Source organism: Pteropus alecto, unplaced genomic scaffold (genome assembly GCF_000325575.1).
Source record: "Pteropus alecto unplaced genomic scaffold, ASM32557v1 scaffold95, whole genome shotgun sequence".
Lineage (NCBI taxonomy): Eukaryota > Metazoa > Chordata > Mammalia > Chiroptera > Pteropodidae > Pteropus > Pteropus alecto.
Window position 1 is genome coordinate 21236115 of NW_006441071.1, and position 18528 is coordinate 21254642.

The following is an 18528-nucleotide window of genomic DNA, read 5'->3' on the forward strand; positions in this document are numbered from 1 at the left end:
TGAGGAAAGTGTGGAGTGCCAACTAGCACCATCTCACACTGCCTCATTCTGCCTCTTTGTTGCTAGGTAGGGGTGGAAGCTCAGTTCACTGTTTGGCTCCACTGATATGACCCCTTTGGATGACATGGAGGGCCAACTTACCCGATGTTGCTAGTGTTGGTGGGTCCAGATGTGTTGTTCCCCACTTGGCTCTGCTAACACCATGAATGAAAGATGGCTTCTTCTTTTGTGTTTGGCTTGAGTACAGTGGATATTATCAAAATGATTTTCTGTTCTGCGAGGCTACTCTTTTTCTGATCCTTTGACTAGAGAACAGGTTTCTTTTCTTTTTTCCTTTTTTTCTTTTCTTTTCGTCTGTACCTATTGATGGTTCCATGTTGCACACTTCGCCAGCACCCCTTGAAGAATATATGAGGCAAAAAGAAAACTCAGGGAACTCATGACCATGTTATTCTTCAAGTCCTGATGTCCCTAGTCGATCTGCTCTTCTCATCTTTCAGAGTCTTCCTTTGTTTGCTGTAGTCCAACGGGGTTTTTAGTTGTGAGAGGGAGTAATAGCAAGGAATGGGGCCAATCCATTTGGCTGGAACCAGAAATACCATTAGTTTTAATATATTTTCATTATCATTCACTTAAAAATATTTCCTAATAATTGTGAATTATTCTTTGACTCATGGGATATATTGAAATGTCTGCTGCAGATAAAATATGATGATGTCTGGGATTTGCTTCAAAATAATTTAGAAGGAGAAAGTGAGTGAGGGCATAGATGAAATATAAGAGTTCATCAATATTTAAAGCTGGATGGTGAACTCATGAGAATTTATTACACTTTTCTGCCTACTTTGTATGTTTAAAACCTTCTACAGGAAAAAGTTTTAAAAAAACAGAATAAAAGGTACTGATTATTTTCCAAACACTTGGGACTTTTCTACTTCCTTTTTAGTTGTTGATTTCTAATTCAGTTCTCTGTGATTAGAGGATGTCTCTGTATTACTTGAACCCATTGAAATATATTAGGACTTGTTCTATGCCCTTGTATATACCTTCCATTTTGGTTAATGTTTCATGTGTTCTTAAGAAAAAAAAATGTGTACTAAGCTGTTGTTGGGAGCATGTTCTATATGTGTTACTTTAGTCAACTTTGTTAGCTGTGTTGTTCAAATCTATTATACCCTTATAATTTTTGCCCGTTCCTTCCACTAATTATTGAAGAAGTTGTATTAAAATCTCCCACAATAATTATAGATTTGTCTATTTCTCTTCTTAGTGTTATCGGTTTTTGCTTAACGTATTTTGAAGTTACATTATTAGGTGCATACAAATTGTAGATTGTTTATCTTCCTGTTGAATTGATCCATTTATCTATCTCTAGTAATACTTTTTACCTTAAAGTTTTCTTTGTTTGATATTAGTATTGTTATACCAGTGTTCTTTCAGCAGGTGTTTGTACAATATACTATCTTTTCCTAGCCTTTTATTGTCTACTTTTTTATGTCCTAATATTTAAATATACCTCTTATAAGAAGCCTATAGTTGGCTTAAAAAAAATCCAGTATGACAATGGAATATTTTTAGTTCAGTTAACTTAAAGTAGCTACTGATATATTTGATTTAAATCTATCAGTTTACTATTTTTATTTTTCCATCATCCTTTGATTTTTTAAGTTTTCTTTTTTACTTCTTTTGACTTATTTTATACTTATCAACTATATTTTAATGATTCCACCTACTCAGAAACTTCATAGCTATACATTTTAAAACTATTCTTTTGGTGGTTATCATAAAGATTTTGACATTACCTTCATTTACTTTAAATCTGTACATTTACCTAAAAAGTTCAGATTTTTCCTTTAGAATCCTAGAATTGGACACTTGAACACATGGCATGAATAATTTAAGGTCTTTGGGACATATACTCAATCTCCTTTCTAGAAAGGTTGTACCAATTTATTATACTCCTATCTGTGAAGTTTTTGTTTTGTTGAGCTAGTGGCCTCACTAGGTAATTATCATTGCTTTAAAAATCTGTTTACTAGGTAAGTCGGAGAAAAAGTAAGTTACAATCTTTGATTGCTTTTGAGGATGACTTTTTATTGCACATTATTGAATAATCTTTTGCTTCTGTAAATAGCTGATTCACATCCTTACACGTTTCAGTTGGGATATTGATTTTTTTTTTTATCAGTTTGTAAGAACTCTTAAATTAGGAATAACTCATTGTCGATTCTGAAAACAGTTTTTCCTTGTTTAACTCTTACTTTGTAATAATCTTCCTGGCTGGGGGATGTAGCTCAGTGGTAGAGTATGTGCTTTGCATATAATAATCTTCTTAACTAATCTTTAGAGGAAGGTAAGAGAAGAAAAGAATATCCTGGTGCAGCTCAAGACACAAGAACAGACAGCGAGTCAAGGACTCTACCTTCCTTAAAACTATCATGTGTCTGTAAGAACTAACTATACAACATTTTTCCTACAAGGTTATCAGAGTTAAAAATAAAGAACGTATTTTATGACTCTTCAAGAGAACTCTGTTTGTTGCTAGTTTGCATAAGCTCTCAGTGATCATCTTATTAATTGTAAAAGTTGGTAAGACCATTAAACATAGTTTATTAGCATGATATTCTTTAAAGGAAAATAAACTTTTTCTGATGGACTTTAATCCTTTGGTTTCAAAGCAGTGTTAGATTGGGTAAGGGAGTGAGGTGAATCCATCTAAAAAATATTTACTACTCTTTTTGAGCAGTGAAAAAACAAAAAACAAAAACAAAAACAAACACAAACATCTGCCCAGGACCACCTTGGTCACTGAGAAGGAAAGCACAGAAGATAAGTGCTTCCTTCAGGTTTGCTCCAGGTAAGACTGGAGGGTGGGGGTGGGAGGTAGGGGATGGATGGGAAGGGAAGTATAGTTAGTTATGTATTCCCCAGGCAAGGATGACTAGAGTACCAGTGAACCCACCTTGCCCTAGCTTCAGAAGAAAAATCTGTATCATTCCAATATTTTCAGTTTTAAACATAAAACTGAGGAAAAGATTTCATTTTTTTAAAAAACAGCTGAACATACATCAGCAACCTTTACAAAAGCAGGTTTAAAGTATAGTAATGTATTTAAACACACTTTGAGACTGTCTTCATAGATGGCAAAGTTATTTGGGTTTGGGAAAGAAAAAGTACATTAGTGTATAATGTTTTACAAGCTCATTTACTTACCATCATACTGCAGAAATCCATTTTCATCTATCTCTATCTCAGACTCTGGCTGAAAAAATAATAAAGTACCCATCAAAATGGCGCAGTGCAGAAATAATACAATTATAGAAAAAGTGGCGATAAACTTTTAATAAGCGCTTTTGATGATGATAACAAAATCAGAGTGAACCAATAAATGGTGCCACCCAGTGGATAAATCACACTACTACATTGAGTTTACCTTCACTACAAAAGCTTTATCACTCAGCAAAGGCTTTTTGGATGTAATTGAATTAACTTTACTACCAAAAATTTTTGTATTAAATAAATGATCTAAGAAGTTTTATAGATACCTTAAAGAAATCATCCTGAGATATGACACAGCAGTTTGGGAGGTGTTTCTGCAAATTCTTAGCCAGTGTTGTCTTCCCACCATTTGTCACACTGAACCAAAAAAAGATAAATTAAACAAAATTGAAATAAAATTGAAAATACAGAAGATGCACTAAAAAACATAAAACATTTAAAAATAATCTTAGAAAAAAGGACATTTAAAACAATATGGACTATCTAAGAAAAGATTTCTTTAATAGATAATGCTTTTTCTGTTGGCAAAACCACGGGCATAAGTAGATCTAATGTAATAAATAATAAGAAATAAAGTGGGAGAGATTGAGGAGAAAGGTAAGTAACTACTGGGCAAGTGAACTGGGTAATACAGCTATTGTGTTGGAAACAAAGGAACATTTTGTCTATGGTGAAACATTTATAGGGTTCATATGCAAGCAACACAGAATACGAGTAGGACATTTTAGTGTAAATATATAAACCTGCATATGGTCATTGTGATTTTTGTTTCAAAGCACAGTGGAGAAAACTGGAAGAATGGCTTATTACAAACCCACCTATCATGAATTTATATCTCTTCTGTGATGCCTCCTTTTCCCCTAATCTCTCTCCACTTTGTGGCTAGACGGGAGGTCCTTTTGTGCTTATTACACCAGTCAGGTAAGGTGGTTCCATATTCCATATGTCCAAAGATGGGCATAACAGGAATGACATAATAGATTTTCTCCTATGTCACACTGGGAGAGTAGCCATATGGAGAATGGAACAATCCTGAACCGAAAGTAGCACATGATCAGGACTTGTCTCTGGTGTCAGCTCCAGAAAATAAATGAGAAAGTAGGCAAACTTTCCTTACTGATTCTCCTGTTTCTCTGTTTATAAGAAGCTCTCCCATTTACTTTGGCATTTATGTAGCCAGCATTCCACTGTTTTACATATAATAGTGGCCTGCTCTCTTCTCCAGGACTCAGGAATCCTCTCACTGCTTCTCCTCACACCACCCTGTTCACATGAAAATACCCTTTGGACATCCTGAGTGTCCTAACCAGCTCTTAGTAGCAAAATTACTCACCCACTGATTCCAATGATAAATGTTTTCATAGTTAGCTTTGAAAATTGTGTCTTCCTAAAATCTCCTAAAATTAAAAAAGAAAAATTGAATGCTAACCATTCAGATGTCGAAAGAGCCCTAAATGAAGAGGGCCAGCTGAAGGGGAAAGCTGGCTGTGATCTCTGGGTCACCTATCCCTGGAATTTCCACATTCCGTGGAAGAGTTTCACGTTATACAGGCATACCTCGGAGATATTGTGGATTTGGTTCCAAACCACCACACAATAAAGGGAGTGGTAATCCTTTTGCTGGTGGTGGGTCTTGCCTACATTTCCTAAAAGGCACATCTGTGAAGTGCAATGAAATGAGGTATGACTGTACTGGCTTCTCTCTGCCACACTCTCCTGCTAAGTGCCAACAGATGGTGTGTGCTCAGGGCCTGTAAGCCCAAATCAAGTGAACAGAAAGGGCACCCATGGCAAAATGTATAACCCTGAAGGTCTGTTTTCAAGGCTGTGGAAGAGTCGCTGGGCCACAGAGCACACTACAGACTTTCATACTCCACTTTTACCAGCACAATTCAAGGAGAAAATCCATTACCCTGAAGGAGGAAACCTGCAGAGCTCCTCTCTCTTCCCTGCTGAAATGGGGAGAAAGTTACTGCTGTCCATAGGCAAAAAGAAGTTAATCCCCTTTTAGGGTGATATCTCCCGCCTGAAAGCCTAGGTCTAGGGCCAGCGCAGACAACTTTTTGAGAAATGGGACAGGTAGTAAATATTGGAAGCTTTGTGAGCCAAGAGGCAAAATCAAGGTTATTATGCGGGCATTTATATAACAAGAAATAGACAAATTTCCACAATTTTTTTTGATGAAAGTTAAACCATAATAATAATTGAGTACTTTTTTGTTTTTTGGTAATACATATTTACTAATGAGAAGAATGGAATTCCTTTTTTATTGAGATAACATTTCACTAACTGGATTTCAAAGTTAGTGTTCCCTATCAGGAAATCGATTGCCTGGTGTTACTGCAGAGGGCCAGGTTTTGGCCACAGGCGACTGTCAGTTGACCCCTGGTCTAGGGGGCGGAAGGCTGTTTCACACATGGCCCTTTAAGGTTTACCAAACCAGTCTTGTGTATAGTCCAATGGACCATTTTCACTTCTTTAAGTGAAAAGGTGAAGCTCAGTCGGAAGGAACTTTAGAATAGTGGTTCCTGAGAGCTGTCTTGGATTAAGCTGCTCTAGTTGGGTGATTAGGAACCTAAATTGTGTGCCTGCCTGGGATGTGTGGCCCCTGAGCTGGAGGCTGCCAGCAGTCCTCCCAATTCTTATCTTTGACCAGTTTCCAGGCTCTTCCCCTGGGCTAAGTGGTGGGGAAGGGAGCCTGGTGGAGAGAGGGCTTTTGTTCTTTGGCTTCTTCTCAGTTTATCCAGAACATTCCAAATTAAATGCAACTGCTTAAAGTTTAGATCCACTTTCACTAACAAGTCTAAGAAAGACAAGACTTCAATAATCACTGTAATAAAAAATAAAATGACAGAACAAATTGGATATCTGAGTTTCACCCAGAGTTGCATTTTTGAATACATATTTTCACCCAAATTGCCAAAGTGTATCACGGGAACAATCACATAAAATACATATTGTAAAATAAGTTTTTACGTTGTAATTTTTCTGCTTTCAAATTTTATTTTACCCTATTCTAATTTTTAGTAAGTCAGTGCAAGGGTGCCAACTATCTTTTTTGGGTGATGAGAAAAGAAAGACTGCTCTTTATCATGAGATGGCATCTTTCTTATTTTTTTGTGATAAATGTCCTCTAGCTTAAGAAATTATGTTGGCAGTACATAGTAGTAGGTTGCCGTCCTCACTCGGCAAAAACCAACCAAACAAAAAAACATAAAACTTTGTCATTCCTCTCTTCCACCTTGCTTATTTTTGGATAATTCAGTCAGACCATTAAATTCTCAAATCCAGAGAAGTACAGCCTTAGAGGTCACTTAGTCCACATCTTCATTTTGTAGTTGAAAATGGCCCAGAAAATTACCCAAGGTCACACAGCTAATAAGTTTCGGAAAAGCCAGAAATGAAACTAGACCAAGCAAGTTAATCTCTTTCCTCTTTCCAAGCTGCTAAAAGCACTTTATTACTAAGAGCAAAGGTGAAGTTCTCATTTATAATTGACGTCCTTTCCATTGATGTATTACTGATGTGTCTATCTGCTGTGCACACCAAATGGCAGGTACTACTGGTCCTCTGGGCTTCTTGCCACATCTGCGCAAACACCTGAGGGTACTGTATTAGTGACATAGCATGGAAATAACAAGTGAGTGTGGCACTGGAAATAGGCTTGAGGGGATTATTTGGGTGGAAAGTCTAGCAATTCAGAAAACAGGAGTGAGGAGAGTCAAGAACCTACTTATAAAACCCTTGGGCGCAGGAAGGAACTCCCACAGTCAAACAAAATTTTTTATAGAAACAGTTCTATATTAGTTAGCAGTCTTAGCCTGTCCAAGACAATGTTTAGGTAAATGTTAGGCACAGTCCATAAGCAAAGAACAGGTGACAATGTGGTGGGAGGGGTGGGTAACTGGAAGAAACAGAAGTAAGACCTGTGGCTAGGATGAGTGGCTGGGATGGGAGCGGGTGTAGCAATCTCAGAGACATTTACTTCAGAAATAGTGTTGGATGCAGGGGGCAGCTTCAGATGAATTCTAAGTTCAGGCCTGGCATTGTCTACATTCACAAACATTCTCCTATTTCACTGCCTGTTGTCCTCTTTAAGAACTATATTAAAATCAAGAGTTGCCAGGCTCCAAATATATGCAGCAGTAGACTCCACTAAGCAAACACAAGTCTGATAAACTACATATTATTAATCACTGAATGTCTCCAGAGATACAACCATTTGGACTTTCTAGCCTTATCAATCCAGGGCATCCAATTACTAGGAATATGTAACCACACCCAATCTCTCTGGATATTTATATATTTTATTCTCCCAAATAGTGCAATTTTTTGCATAAGGGGAGAACACACTACGAAATCCAAGAGCAAACCAGAATGAGTAATTTTAATTATTTTAATACTTCTTTTACTCTAAATAAAATGTTGTTGAATCATTTTTTTTTCATAGCTAGTGTTTATTATATTTCATTTATTTCACTACTAAACTTCGTACATTTTGGATTCTAAACTGCAAAATGGTCAGAGGTGGCATGTGTAGAATTAGCACATTATAACAAAATAGCAAGTCCCTAATACAAATGGTCTCAAAGGTAGAAGATAACATGCTAATGGAATGTTCTGCTTTTCAATACATTGAAAGAGCAGTCTGATAGTTTTCAGAATGAAATGTTTTCAGGACTTCTCACTCATTTATTTTATTTAATAGATATTTTGATTACCTCCCCACAACGTGAAAGGGAAGTCTTTTCCTATTATTGTTTAAATTTTGCTCCCAAAAAGAGCTCTCCCAAGGCTAAAGTTTCTGAATATGCAAACCACGCCCCTTTCCCTTGGAATCACTCGATCTTTCACTAACATCTAGTATAAACTTCTAACTTCATTTTACGTAGACTCTCATATAGAAAGTGTTTTTCTTTTCATTTTTTCTTCCCCAAACATACAATTGATTTATGTTGACTGTGCTATTTTGAATTTATGAACGCTGAATTCACAGTATGCTCCCGCCCTTGCCTCCCACTGGAGATTCAATCTGCTATGTCAGGGGTCGGCAAACTTCTGTAAAGAGACGGAATGTTTTCCACTTTGCGAGCAGCGTTCGACATTGCTGTTGCGAAGTTAAAGCGGCCATAGACAATATAAACAAATGAGCATGGCTGTGTTCCAATAAGATTTTATGGACACTGAAATTTGAACTTTATATAATACAATTTGCACATGCCACAACATATTCTTTTGATTTATTTTCAGCCATATAAAAATGTTAAAAACGTTCTTGGGTAGAAGGCTGTATAATAAACAACAGGGGTGGGCGGGCCGTAGTCCGTCAACCCCAATACTAGAGGAATGAAAGACCTTGTCCTTCCGTGGGGATCGAGACCTGACTCTGTCCTTGGCGACTTCTCTCCACACCCTGTACGATCTCTTGGAGGCAGACTTTCATTTTAAGGATTCTTGCGGGACCTTAAAGCATTAAGCCATCACGAGCACGCGTACTCCTTGGCAGGCTATGTATCAGCCCGTTTTGGGCGGCATGAGTGAGTCCCAATCCAGCTTGTAAGACGCGACCAAGTTCAGCGCAGCGGGGTAGGCAGGTACTCACCCGGAGCCAGTTCGAGTCCTCCCAAGCACTTAGAGGCGATCGCCAAGCCTGTGCCTGTCACTAGCCTGCCGCAACCCCGCAGCTCGCTAACCTAGAAGCCCATAGCCCCTTCCCCTGCACCCCTTCCTGACCGCAGGAGGCCCAGGTAGAAGTCGCCAAACCAGGTCCACCCAGGCTGTGGGCCGCGCTGGGCTCCAGTCCACGTTGGGCGGGGCGGAGCTCCAGAGAGCGTGGCCCGCGCGCGCCCCTGCAGGGTCTGGCCCTTTCTCGTCGGGGGCGCGCCCGGCGGGGCCGGCAGCCCATAGCCCCTTCCCCTGCACCCCTTCCTGACCGCAGGAGGCCCAGGTAGAAGTCGCCAAACCAGGTCCACCCAGGCTGTGGGCCGCGCTGGGCTCCAGTCCACGTTGGGCGGGGCGGAGCTCCAGAGAGCGTGGCCCGCGCGCGCCCCTGCAGGGTCTGGCCCTTTCTCGTCGGGGGCGCGCCCGGCGGGGCCGGCCCTGGCGCGACACGGCGCATGCCAGCCGGGGAACCAATTGGCGCTCGGCGAGGCGGCGGCCACTTCCTCGTCTGCCCCGCCGCGCGCTCGGGACAACTCGGGCGGCCGCGGGCGGGGCGAGAACTGCGCGGAGCCGCTCTCCCTGCGTCCGCTGATTCCGCAGCCAAGGGTGGGCGCAGGTCCTTGAAGGCGCACCGCTGCAAACCAGACAAAAAGAAACTCTGGGGCGCAGGGAGTGCTGGCTGGCGGGGCGTTCGGTTCGCTTTTCGTGCGTGGTCGTTAGGATTAGTTGCTCCAGGAAGCGAGATGTCGAAGCCGCCACCCAAACCGGTCAAACCAGGTAAGGGAGGTGCTCGCCCGGTCCTCCGACCGCCTCAGTGCCTTGCGCTCCTTCTGCCACTTGGCAGGGCAGACCAGGCACGTCGCCGGCCCCGAGTCCCGCTCTCGAGATACTACCCACCAGAATGGGAGTTGTTCGCTTTGTTGCGTTCGCTAAGGGGGAGGGATCGTTTTGGATAGCAAGAGGATTTCGAGGATTTTTAAAAAGTTTATTTTTAAAGGCGAGTCGCCCTCGGTTTTGCAACATTGACATTCGCTGCAACTTTCAAGAGGATGTGATGGATATGTCCCATTGAAGCTTTCCTGGAAGACAAGGCTATTGATATCCCTTTAAAAAAATTAAGTAAATGTCTTGAAAAATGGTCTTTTAGCCACTTCCTCTTTTTTTTTCAGTGTCTGTCACTGTCAAGTTAGAGTTCTTGACCGGCCAAAGCGAACGGGAAGTGCGCTGCTTGCAGGGTGGGGTGGGTGACCGAGTCTCCTTTGGAAGTTTTGAGAGGAACTGCGTTTGAAATTGACCTCAGGATCTTGGGAAAAGCGTTTAGAAAACTAAACTAGACTTCGTGGCGAGAATCTAGGCTGCAGCAGAGTAATCTCGGCTATTCGGAAGTGTCACTTTATTATGCTATGCAAGTCTTGTGCCTCTACTCCCCTAGTGAATTTGGCCGGCTAAACTGGAGAGGGTGCGATTACTAAATTCCTAAAGCCATTGCTTTGGCCGATAGTCTTGGTTCATTTTTTATTCTATTCTTAGAATATTTTCTGTGATAGGGAGAAACGAGAATTTAAAAGGGACTGGTGAGTTTCAATTCAATTTCGTAATGCATTTATTTGTAGGTAATTAGGGGAAACGTAGGAAGTGGAAAATAAATAGCTCTGACATACTCTCGGATCTTTTTTGTACAATCTCATGTAACTTTAGTATAGCAGAGGCCGAATTTATCCGTTTACCTCAAATTTCCAAGTAACCTTGGTCGTGATGCGTAGAGTTTCACTGATTAATTTTTTCTAATTTTCCTAAACTTTAATCAAGCACTACAATCTTAATGATTATTTAGTTTTCTTTCTTTGCCCCGATACAGTGTCAGTTTCAAGCCATTTTATTTGGAAATTATGTACATACATATATAGAATAGTGATTCACTGAGGGCTTAAATTTCTGTAGGCAGGGTGTGGAGGAAGTTGCTGGGACTTTGGCTCCGTTGTGAGCAACCGTGGGCGTGGCCAGCTAGAATTGGGCTCTGTACTTCTTTAGTTGGGGGATCTGATGAGGAATTTGCATTTTAAGTCAATATGTAGGAGGTGGCAGCTTTTTACTCTCAGATGTAAAGCAAGACCTCGAGTATCCAACAAAGCAGAGTTGTTCTTTGATAGCCAAAGTACTGTATTTTAAGGAATTTCCTGAGAAGCTATTCATGAGGTTTTTTAAATCTCTCTCGACACTAAGTGATGTCTGTGCTGTAGCTGGAGGGACATTGACAGTGATGTGTGTGTGTGTACAAGAGTGTGTACATGAGTACTCATGTACACAGGGGTGTGGTTTATGGATCATGGTGTTACCAGTTGGGGATAAACTCCCAGGAACCATTTTTGTTGTCTAATTCTCCTTCTGTTCAGTAAATCAGAAAGTAAATGGTTGAAAATGACTGTTGTTTAGAGAGAGCTTAGACTCTGCACTCATTTATAAGTGACATTGAAACTCAAATAAAGTCACCACAGAAATCATTTCTTCAGTTTACTAATTTACAAATTAATGAAAAATACTGTCAGTCCCACTGGCAACTTCGTGTGGCCTGATAACTGAAAACAGAACTGCCCTATTATAGTACATTTCCTATGTGCCAGGCACTGATCTAATCACTTTAAATATATTAACTCATTTACTTCTTACAGTAACCCTATGAGGTGAGTACCACTACCTCAGGTGGGGAAATGAAGGCAAGGCACAGAAAGATTAATTGGCCCATGGTCAGCAGCTGGATAAGGAGGAGTGGGCAGGATTAGAGGCCAGGTAGTCTGGCTTCAGAGTCTGGGTTCTTAGCTATAATGGCTTACATCACAGTGCACCATCCACATGTGTATTTTAGAGTTGGTGGGCAGAAAATGGAAAGGAAAGTGCCTCTGGTCTTTAGTCAGACTTGTCACAAATGCACATAAAAGTCACTGCCTGGTTGGTAGCAGCAAGGAGAGTGATGATGAGTTTTGCTCTCTTGTCCTGCAGGGAAGCTACATGGGTGAAGATGTCTGAAGCAAGCTTGGAACTGGGGTGGGGAAGTGTATTTAATTTTTGTTTTCTTAATTTCTTAATTTGTTAATACACTGCCTCATCCCAAGCGAGAGTAAAAAAAGATAAAGAAATCTTGGTCAGGTAGAGGGAAGGAAGAGTAGTAAGAGGAAACCAGAAGAAAAGTTATCTTTCAGACACATGTAAGGTCCTGCACAATTTTTGAAAGAGGGCTGTAGATTTGGCACTCAGCTTCAAGTACGAAGATAAAAGATCAATCACAAGATTGCTAGTGTTCATAAAATTAAAATGTATTACTTGGCTAGGAAAAGTTATTTAATGGTACTGGAATCTGAGGTGAGCTTCTCCCATTGTTTTCTTGAAGTGTTGGCATGGACGGGACATCTCTACAAGAAACACAAGTGGGATATCATAGTAGTGGTCCATATACCTTCCTGCAAAGCAAGATCTGGTGGAACAGCATGGCTCACTTCATAGGCAGTACTAAAAGGAGGGGAGCTAGGTGAGAGAAGATAAAAGACTTACTGGAAAATTTTAGTAGCAAGGGACATTGAGCTATAATATGGGCTAATGTATCTATCGGGATGAATGGCATGTACCCCATAAAGGGAACTTTGGAGGATGCCCAGGCAAGCCCTGGTCAGATGCTTGCGGGAAAGCCCTGCCACTTAATTTCTTTTTGCATTTCCTTAAGTTTCTTCCTGAGGTTATACCAGAGGTCACTTTGTTTGAGATTCTGGCCACAATCAAAATTCTTTTGCTAACCACTTCTTAATACATGCAGCTTATATTTTAGGTCCTGTGCTATACACTGCGATTCCAAGAACAGTGAAAGACTCAATGAGGGTGTTTAGTCTAATGGGGGACATTTATGTATCTACAGATAATGTCTTAGATTGTCCCATATCTATAATTGCATGGCTGATCTTGTCCATTTTGTTGAAAAAAAAAATCTTGTAATTAAAAATAAAAGTAATATTTTATTATAGAAAATATACTAGAGAAAAATAATAAATATATAAATCAAAACACAAAAATCATCCCTACTTATCATCTAGTGATAACCACTGTTTTCTCTCAGGTTTTCTTTTTTCTTCTTCAAATTTATTTCATTCCAAAAAGAAAATACAAACAATTATCTTCAGAATGGTGTCTCTGCTTGAAAAATCAGTTCTATCACATTTTAACCTTTCCTTGGTTTCTGATTTTTTTCTCTATAGGGTCACTTTTGGCCACTCCAGGTCTGTCATCAAAACCCTTTCCCCTAATTGTTAGATACGTTGCCTTGATACCTTGTCTGCTAAACTGTGCAACAGTTTTGTGGTTTTCAGCTCATTCTTAATGCGACTCTGTACTTTCTGCTGACCCAGCCTCAGAGTTCTACATATAGCATTTCTGTTCTTTTCAGCCACCCTCCAAAGCCTTGCAGTTCAATTAGGGTGAAACCGCCTAGCCTGTTGGAGTACAGAAAACAACTTATGTTCTCACAAATATTTTTTTAAAAGTGACTTTATTCTCAGATGATGTAAAAGTGGGCCAAATGATATTGAATGAGATTTGGACCCAAATCATTGCCTTTCAAGCAGGTTTGATGACCCTCCACTGTAGTTGGCAGCCTGATGTCTGACCTTGACCAATTCTTTTAAATGGCTTATTGATTTTGATGGTGGAAGTAAAGCAGCATAAATATTTCACATGTCTTGTGAAAATAAATTCATGGGACTTTAAAGAAGCAAATGTCAATATTTTGGGTTCTTGTGTATACACAGTAAAAACATCATAAGCTTCAAAGATGTCACACATATGCTGCTTTTATAACACCCTTGAGAGGAAAAAGGTCTTCATCTAAAATAATCTGAGCTTTTGTAGTTTTTTTCCCCTCTGAATAAATAAATTAGTCAGAGGCGCTCCATTTATAAAGTTAGAAGAACATCTTCAAAATTACAGAATGATGATGATGATAGTAATAATTAACATTTATTTGACACTAATTAAATATCAGGCATTGTGCCAAGAACTTTAACTGCTCTCTTATTTGGTTATTTTAACTTCCCTAAAAGATGGATCCTAATATCTCCATTTTATGGATTAAGTAGGACTTAGTGAGGTTAAGAAAAACTACTTGAGGTCTCAAAGCTAGGAGCTCAAAGCTGGAAATGGAGCACAAGTCTTAACTATAGTCTCTACATTTATGGCAGAGAAACCTGGGAGGATTCTGTTAGTAGGTTGGATAAGATTTTGTTGAGCTTCTGTTGTGTATTAACTTACATAGTTGTATTTTTTGCATGTGTTTTGTATAATTCCCCTCTTTCATTTGATCTGTATTGACTATTAGACACTTTTTGAGAGTAGAATAATCTTTTATTTCTTTATAACTGCATAACAACTGAACTTTTTATGCATGACAGATACATAAAAAGTCTTGATACATAAAGTCTTTCTGGAAGAAGGTAGATGAGACTAATTGGGCACATCTTGTAGGTTTACTATAAAGTAGCAAAGGCTGGAGCAGTATACATCAGCGCTACTTCTGGAAATAGTGGGGTCCTCTCCCTTTTGGGTTTTCTACATTCTCACTGCTTGATTTCATTGTAGCTAGTGACTTGCTTTTCTGACATTCCTCTGTGAAGAAGGAAAAGATTTTTCATCTACCCTCTTAGGTTCTATGTCTGAGTCCTGTGAATTAAACTGAGAAAACAAAACAAAACAGATTACTAGGAGGAAAATTTAATACATACAAATTTAATTGATATTTTAAATTTTATGTCTACAGGGAGTATATAGTAAAGAAGTGAAAATGCAAAGAAGTGATTTGACTTGAAAGTTTGTATACCATTTTAACAAAGGGCAATACATTGTAGAGTAGTGACCAAAGGAAAAGAGGTGTTGGGCTTCTAGAGGAAGTAAATTGTGGGAAGGTAAATATATGGGGAAACTAATGGAAGATAAGGGTTATTTTAGTATGGTTTGTTTACACAGACTTGTCCAGGTACCATTTCCATCTCCAGTGATAAGAGTTGTTCTCTTTTTTATATGGGAGCATATTAGGGGAGCATACCTTCATAAGGGGAATTTATGCCCGGCTTTTAGGCAGATAGGCGGAGGGCACAGAGTTCTTCCTGTGTCTGCTTTTTCTCAATTGCCTTCAGCTCAAAATAATCCTTATGCCAAAGGGGCATATTTTGGGGTGGCAGATTTTGATTTCGTTTACCTTCTACCTCATATTTAATGAAAACCGTCACCAAAGTTGGCCTTTCTTACTTAATGCCCGAGGTGGCAGATTTTGATTCCGTTTACCTTATACCTCATATTTAATGAAAACGGTCACCAAAGTTGGCCTTTCTTACTTAATGCCCAGAAGAAAACAATGTATCAGAAAGGGAGGGAGGGAAGGAAAGAGAGGAAGGAAGAGAGAGAGAGGCAGGCACTCCCCCTTTCAGTGGGCTGATGTGAGCTGTGAAGTCAATAGCCTCTTATCAATTTGTAATTCATACCTCAATAAAGCTAGGAAAAACAAAGATTCTCTATCATACAAATTAAAGGAGTTTCGGGAAAAATTTTTAGATATCAGTATAGAATGGTTCTTTTGAACAACTGCATGGTACTCTATTGTCTTTATTTAACCAGACTCATATTAATATGCATTTAGATCATTTACACTCTTGTTATAACAAATAGGGTTATAATAGCCTGTTGTTTACCTGTGTAAGTCCACAGAAGAAAGGCCGGGATTGTTGTATTGTCAGAGGGTATGTGCCTTGCCATTTTCATAGACAGTTCCAAAATGCTCTCCAAAGAGGTTCTACCAATTTACCTTCCTGCCAAAAATGTGAACTTGCCTTAAACAGAAAAATTACAAAGCATGTGATAGATATTGCCAAAATGTGGTCAGAGAGCTGGGAAGTGCCAGAAAGGAACTTGAAGAAGTTGAGGTGTCACAGAATAGGGAAAATGTAAGCAGGGTCTTCAATGCTGAGTAAGAGCTTGGTAGGCAGGAAAGGGGGGAAGTCATTTGACTTGGGCAGAAATAACTTGATATGTCCTATCCACATTCACTTGACTGCACAGTGGCCGAGCTCTCTCAGAGAAGTCAGGGAGACTTGATATGTACACATAGATGAAAGAGAAAGCCATTTGTCTAGTGTAGCAGTCTGGAAAACAGTACTGCTCCACTCAGGAATCGATAATTCAAATGCCTATATATCAGCCCTTTACATATCTGTCAGTGTTAACAGTTAACAGTAGCTGTGGGTGTTTAGTTTGTAGCCATGGATTAAAGAGGGTCATAGCTTCAGATCTCTTAAACAAGTGGCCGGTGGGACTGTGTGATCACCTCTTTTTCATTCATTCTTGCCATTCATTTCACACTTGACGTTTGGAATCTGTAGAATTTTTAGAAAGACACAAGGCAAATCCCTCAACTTACTCTTGGGGTAAGAGTTACGGGAGAGTTTTGTATTTGTGCATTTTGTTTAGTATGGGATTTTAAAACTGGTTAGCATCCTGTAGAATTTGATAAGTTACTTTCGTTTTATATTTGTGGAACCAAAGAATGCGTTCACATGTAGTTCCTTCCCAGTTTAGAGCTCCTCATTTCCAGGGAGCTTGAAGGTAATTTGAATTCATATTAAGGAAGACCCTGGGGACCAACTCAGTTTATACTCCTGCCAGAGGGGCTGCCTTAGGCCCTTCAGGAGGATCTGTAGGCTGCCCCAGGGAGTCTTTCTGGCAGCCCTATACTAGGCATTTTGCTTGGTTCTGAGAAATGCGTGGGATATATGTCAGGATTCCCTCCCTCATGTAGGAGGAAAGATTTGAATAAAACTTACTTGCAAGAGACAAAGAAAGGACTTCCACTGGAGAGTATTCTGCAGTGGCTGTGTCTTCTAGGAACCTCTTGACTCAATCCCTGCTTGAAGGGAAGACACCTCCAAATTCAAGCTCTCTGAGCATGGTGAGGGCAGCTAGGCTGAGAGAAGCCCCCCTACCTAGTTGGCACAGTTGGCAGGTATCTCAGACTCTAAATTTGGAAGATGCTACAATCTAATATTTCCTTGCTTAAAAACCAGACTCTTATGACTCTACTTAAAATGTTGCCTACCCAGGTTTACAGGGTTTCCTGACTGCTCCGGGGGCTGTTGTTTTGATGAGTCAGTGCAAATCAACAATAGCCCAGGAAGGACCTAAACTGAAAGTATTTTCACTGGTTTTTCAGGCAAGGAAACTGGCTATGAAATGGTGCAACAGAAACTGTACCCTCTAAATTTCTTTTTCTGAATAGTGTGCCAAATTTGAGATTGTTTTCAACCTTATTTTCCTTTCGGGGAATTATTCTCTTTTATTTCTCTGTGCTTAAGTTCTAAATCTAAGTCATCAATGAGAACTTGGACCTGTGTTAAGGTGAAATGTGAAGTAGGAGTCACCGCTTATGGTGACTGCCCACTTCCACTTTCAAAGAACCTGTCCCATCCACAGGGCTGCTTCTGATCCTTGCCTAATGCCTTCCCGCTCTCGAAGACCACTTCTTTACCTGAATATTGGGGCTCTAAAGGTCCCTGGGACTTGACACTGGCTTGGTAGGAGCTCTATTCTTCACAATGGGCTTCTGCCCATTTTTCAATTCTTGGTTGGTACTAGGTCTCTCTGATGTCTTGATATCTGTTCTGGCCTCTCTTGTTGACTGGCACCAAGATATCTGCTGCTTGGTCTGCCCCGAACCCTTATCATTGGCCTGCTTTTTTCCTGCTTGGATGCATGTCTCATATCTTTTAGACTTTTGGCTAACACACTTGTGCCTTTCAGATGTACCATGACACTAAGATTGGCCTGGGTCTGTTGGTACTCTTGAATGGATTTATTCTTGGATACCCTTCCTTTTTCAGACCTATCCTTAGGCAGACATGAACACCATAGCTAGTCGTTCTTTGACCTTTGATTACTGCATCTCAAGGGACCAGTGCCATGTGCCCAGAGAGCCTTACTACAGTATCTCGGTCAGGACTGTCCTTGTTTTCTTTGTTGACATCACTTGGAACTTGGTTTCCTCTTATCTCAATTTCGCAGGGCCCCGAGAGAAAACTAACTCACTCCTTCACATCCGATGAACAAATTCACCTTCTGTGTTAAACTGATCATTGATTTATGGTAATCCCTTTCCCAAGGGTGCTTACATTAAAAAATAAGATAAGCGAAAAACAAGATTTCAGAAAGGAATTCCCTTTTCCAATGAACTATAGTAGTCTCCCTTATACATAATTTCACTTTCCACAGTTTTAGTTACCCACAGACAACCATTAAATGGAAAGTTCCAGAAATAATCCATAAGTTATTAATTGCTCACTGTTCTGAGTAACATGATGAAATCTCACGCCATCCTGCCCGGGACGTGAACCATCCCTTTTTCCAGTGGATCCATACTATATATATTACCCGCCCGTTAGTTTCATAGTAGTTTTCTTGGTTATCAGATTGACCGTCTCCGTATCACAGGGCTCATGTTCACATAACTCTAATTTTACTTAATAATGGCCCCAAAGCACTAGAGTAGTGATACTAGCAATTCAGATA

General features: G+C 39.9%; 2 protein-coding genes across 4 annotated transcripts in view; one reads left to right on the top strand and one right to left on the bottom strand.

Annotated features, from left to right (window-relative positions):
* The window catches only part of NMRK1 (nicotinamide riboside kinase 1), an 18716-nt gene extending 9581 nt beyond the window's left edge, over positions 1-9135 (bottom strand). The window contains exons 1-4 of one of the 3 annotated variants that reach the window (XM_015594509.2): positions 8882-9135; positions 4613-4676; positions 3546-3636; positions 3214-3262 (exon numbers count right to left, since the gene is read on the bottom strand). In XM_015594509.2, coding sequence (XP_015449995.1) covers positions 3214-3262; positions 3546-3636; positions 4613-4641 — 169 coding nt within the window. In that variant the 5' untranslated portion in view covers positions 4642-4676; positions 8882-9135. The remainder of the gene's footprint in view (positions 1-3213; positions 3263-3545; positions 3637-4612; positions 4677-8881) is intronic. The other 2 variants (XM_015594510.2, XM_006918447.3) reach the window with 2 other exon arrangements.
* Positions 9136-9412: 277 nt separating this feature from the next.
* Positions 9413-18528, top strand: part of OSTF1 (osteoclast stimulating factor 1) — a 46696-nt gene continuing 37580 nt past the window's right edge. The window contains exon 1 of the mRNA XM_006918448.3: positions 9413-9717. Coding sequence (XP_006918510.1) covers positions 9684-9717 — 34 coding nt within the window. The 5' untranslated portion in view covers positions 9413-9683. The remainder of the gene's footprint in view (positions 9718-18528) is intronic.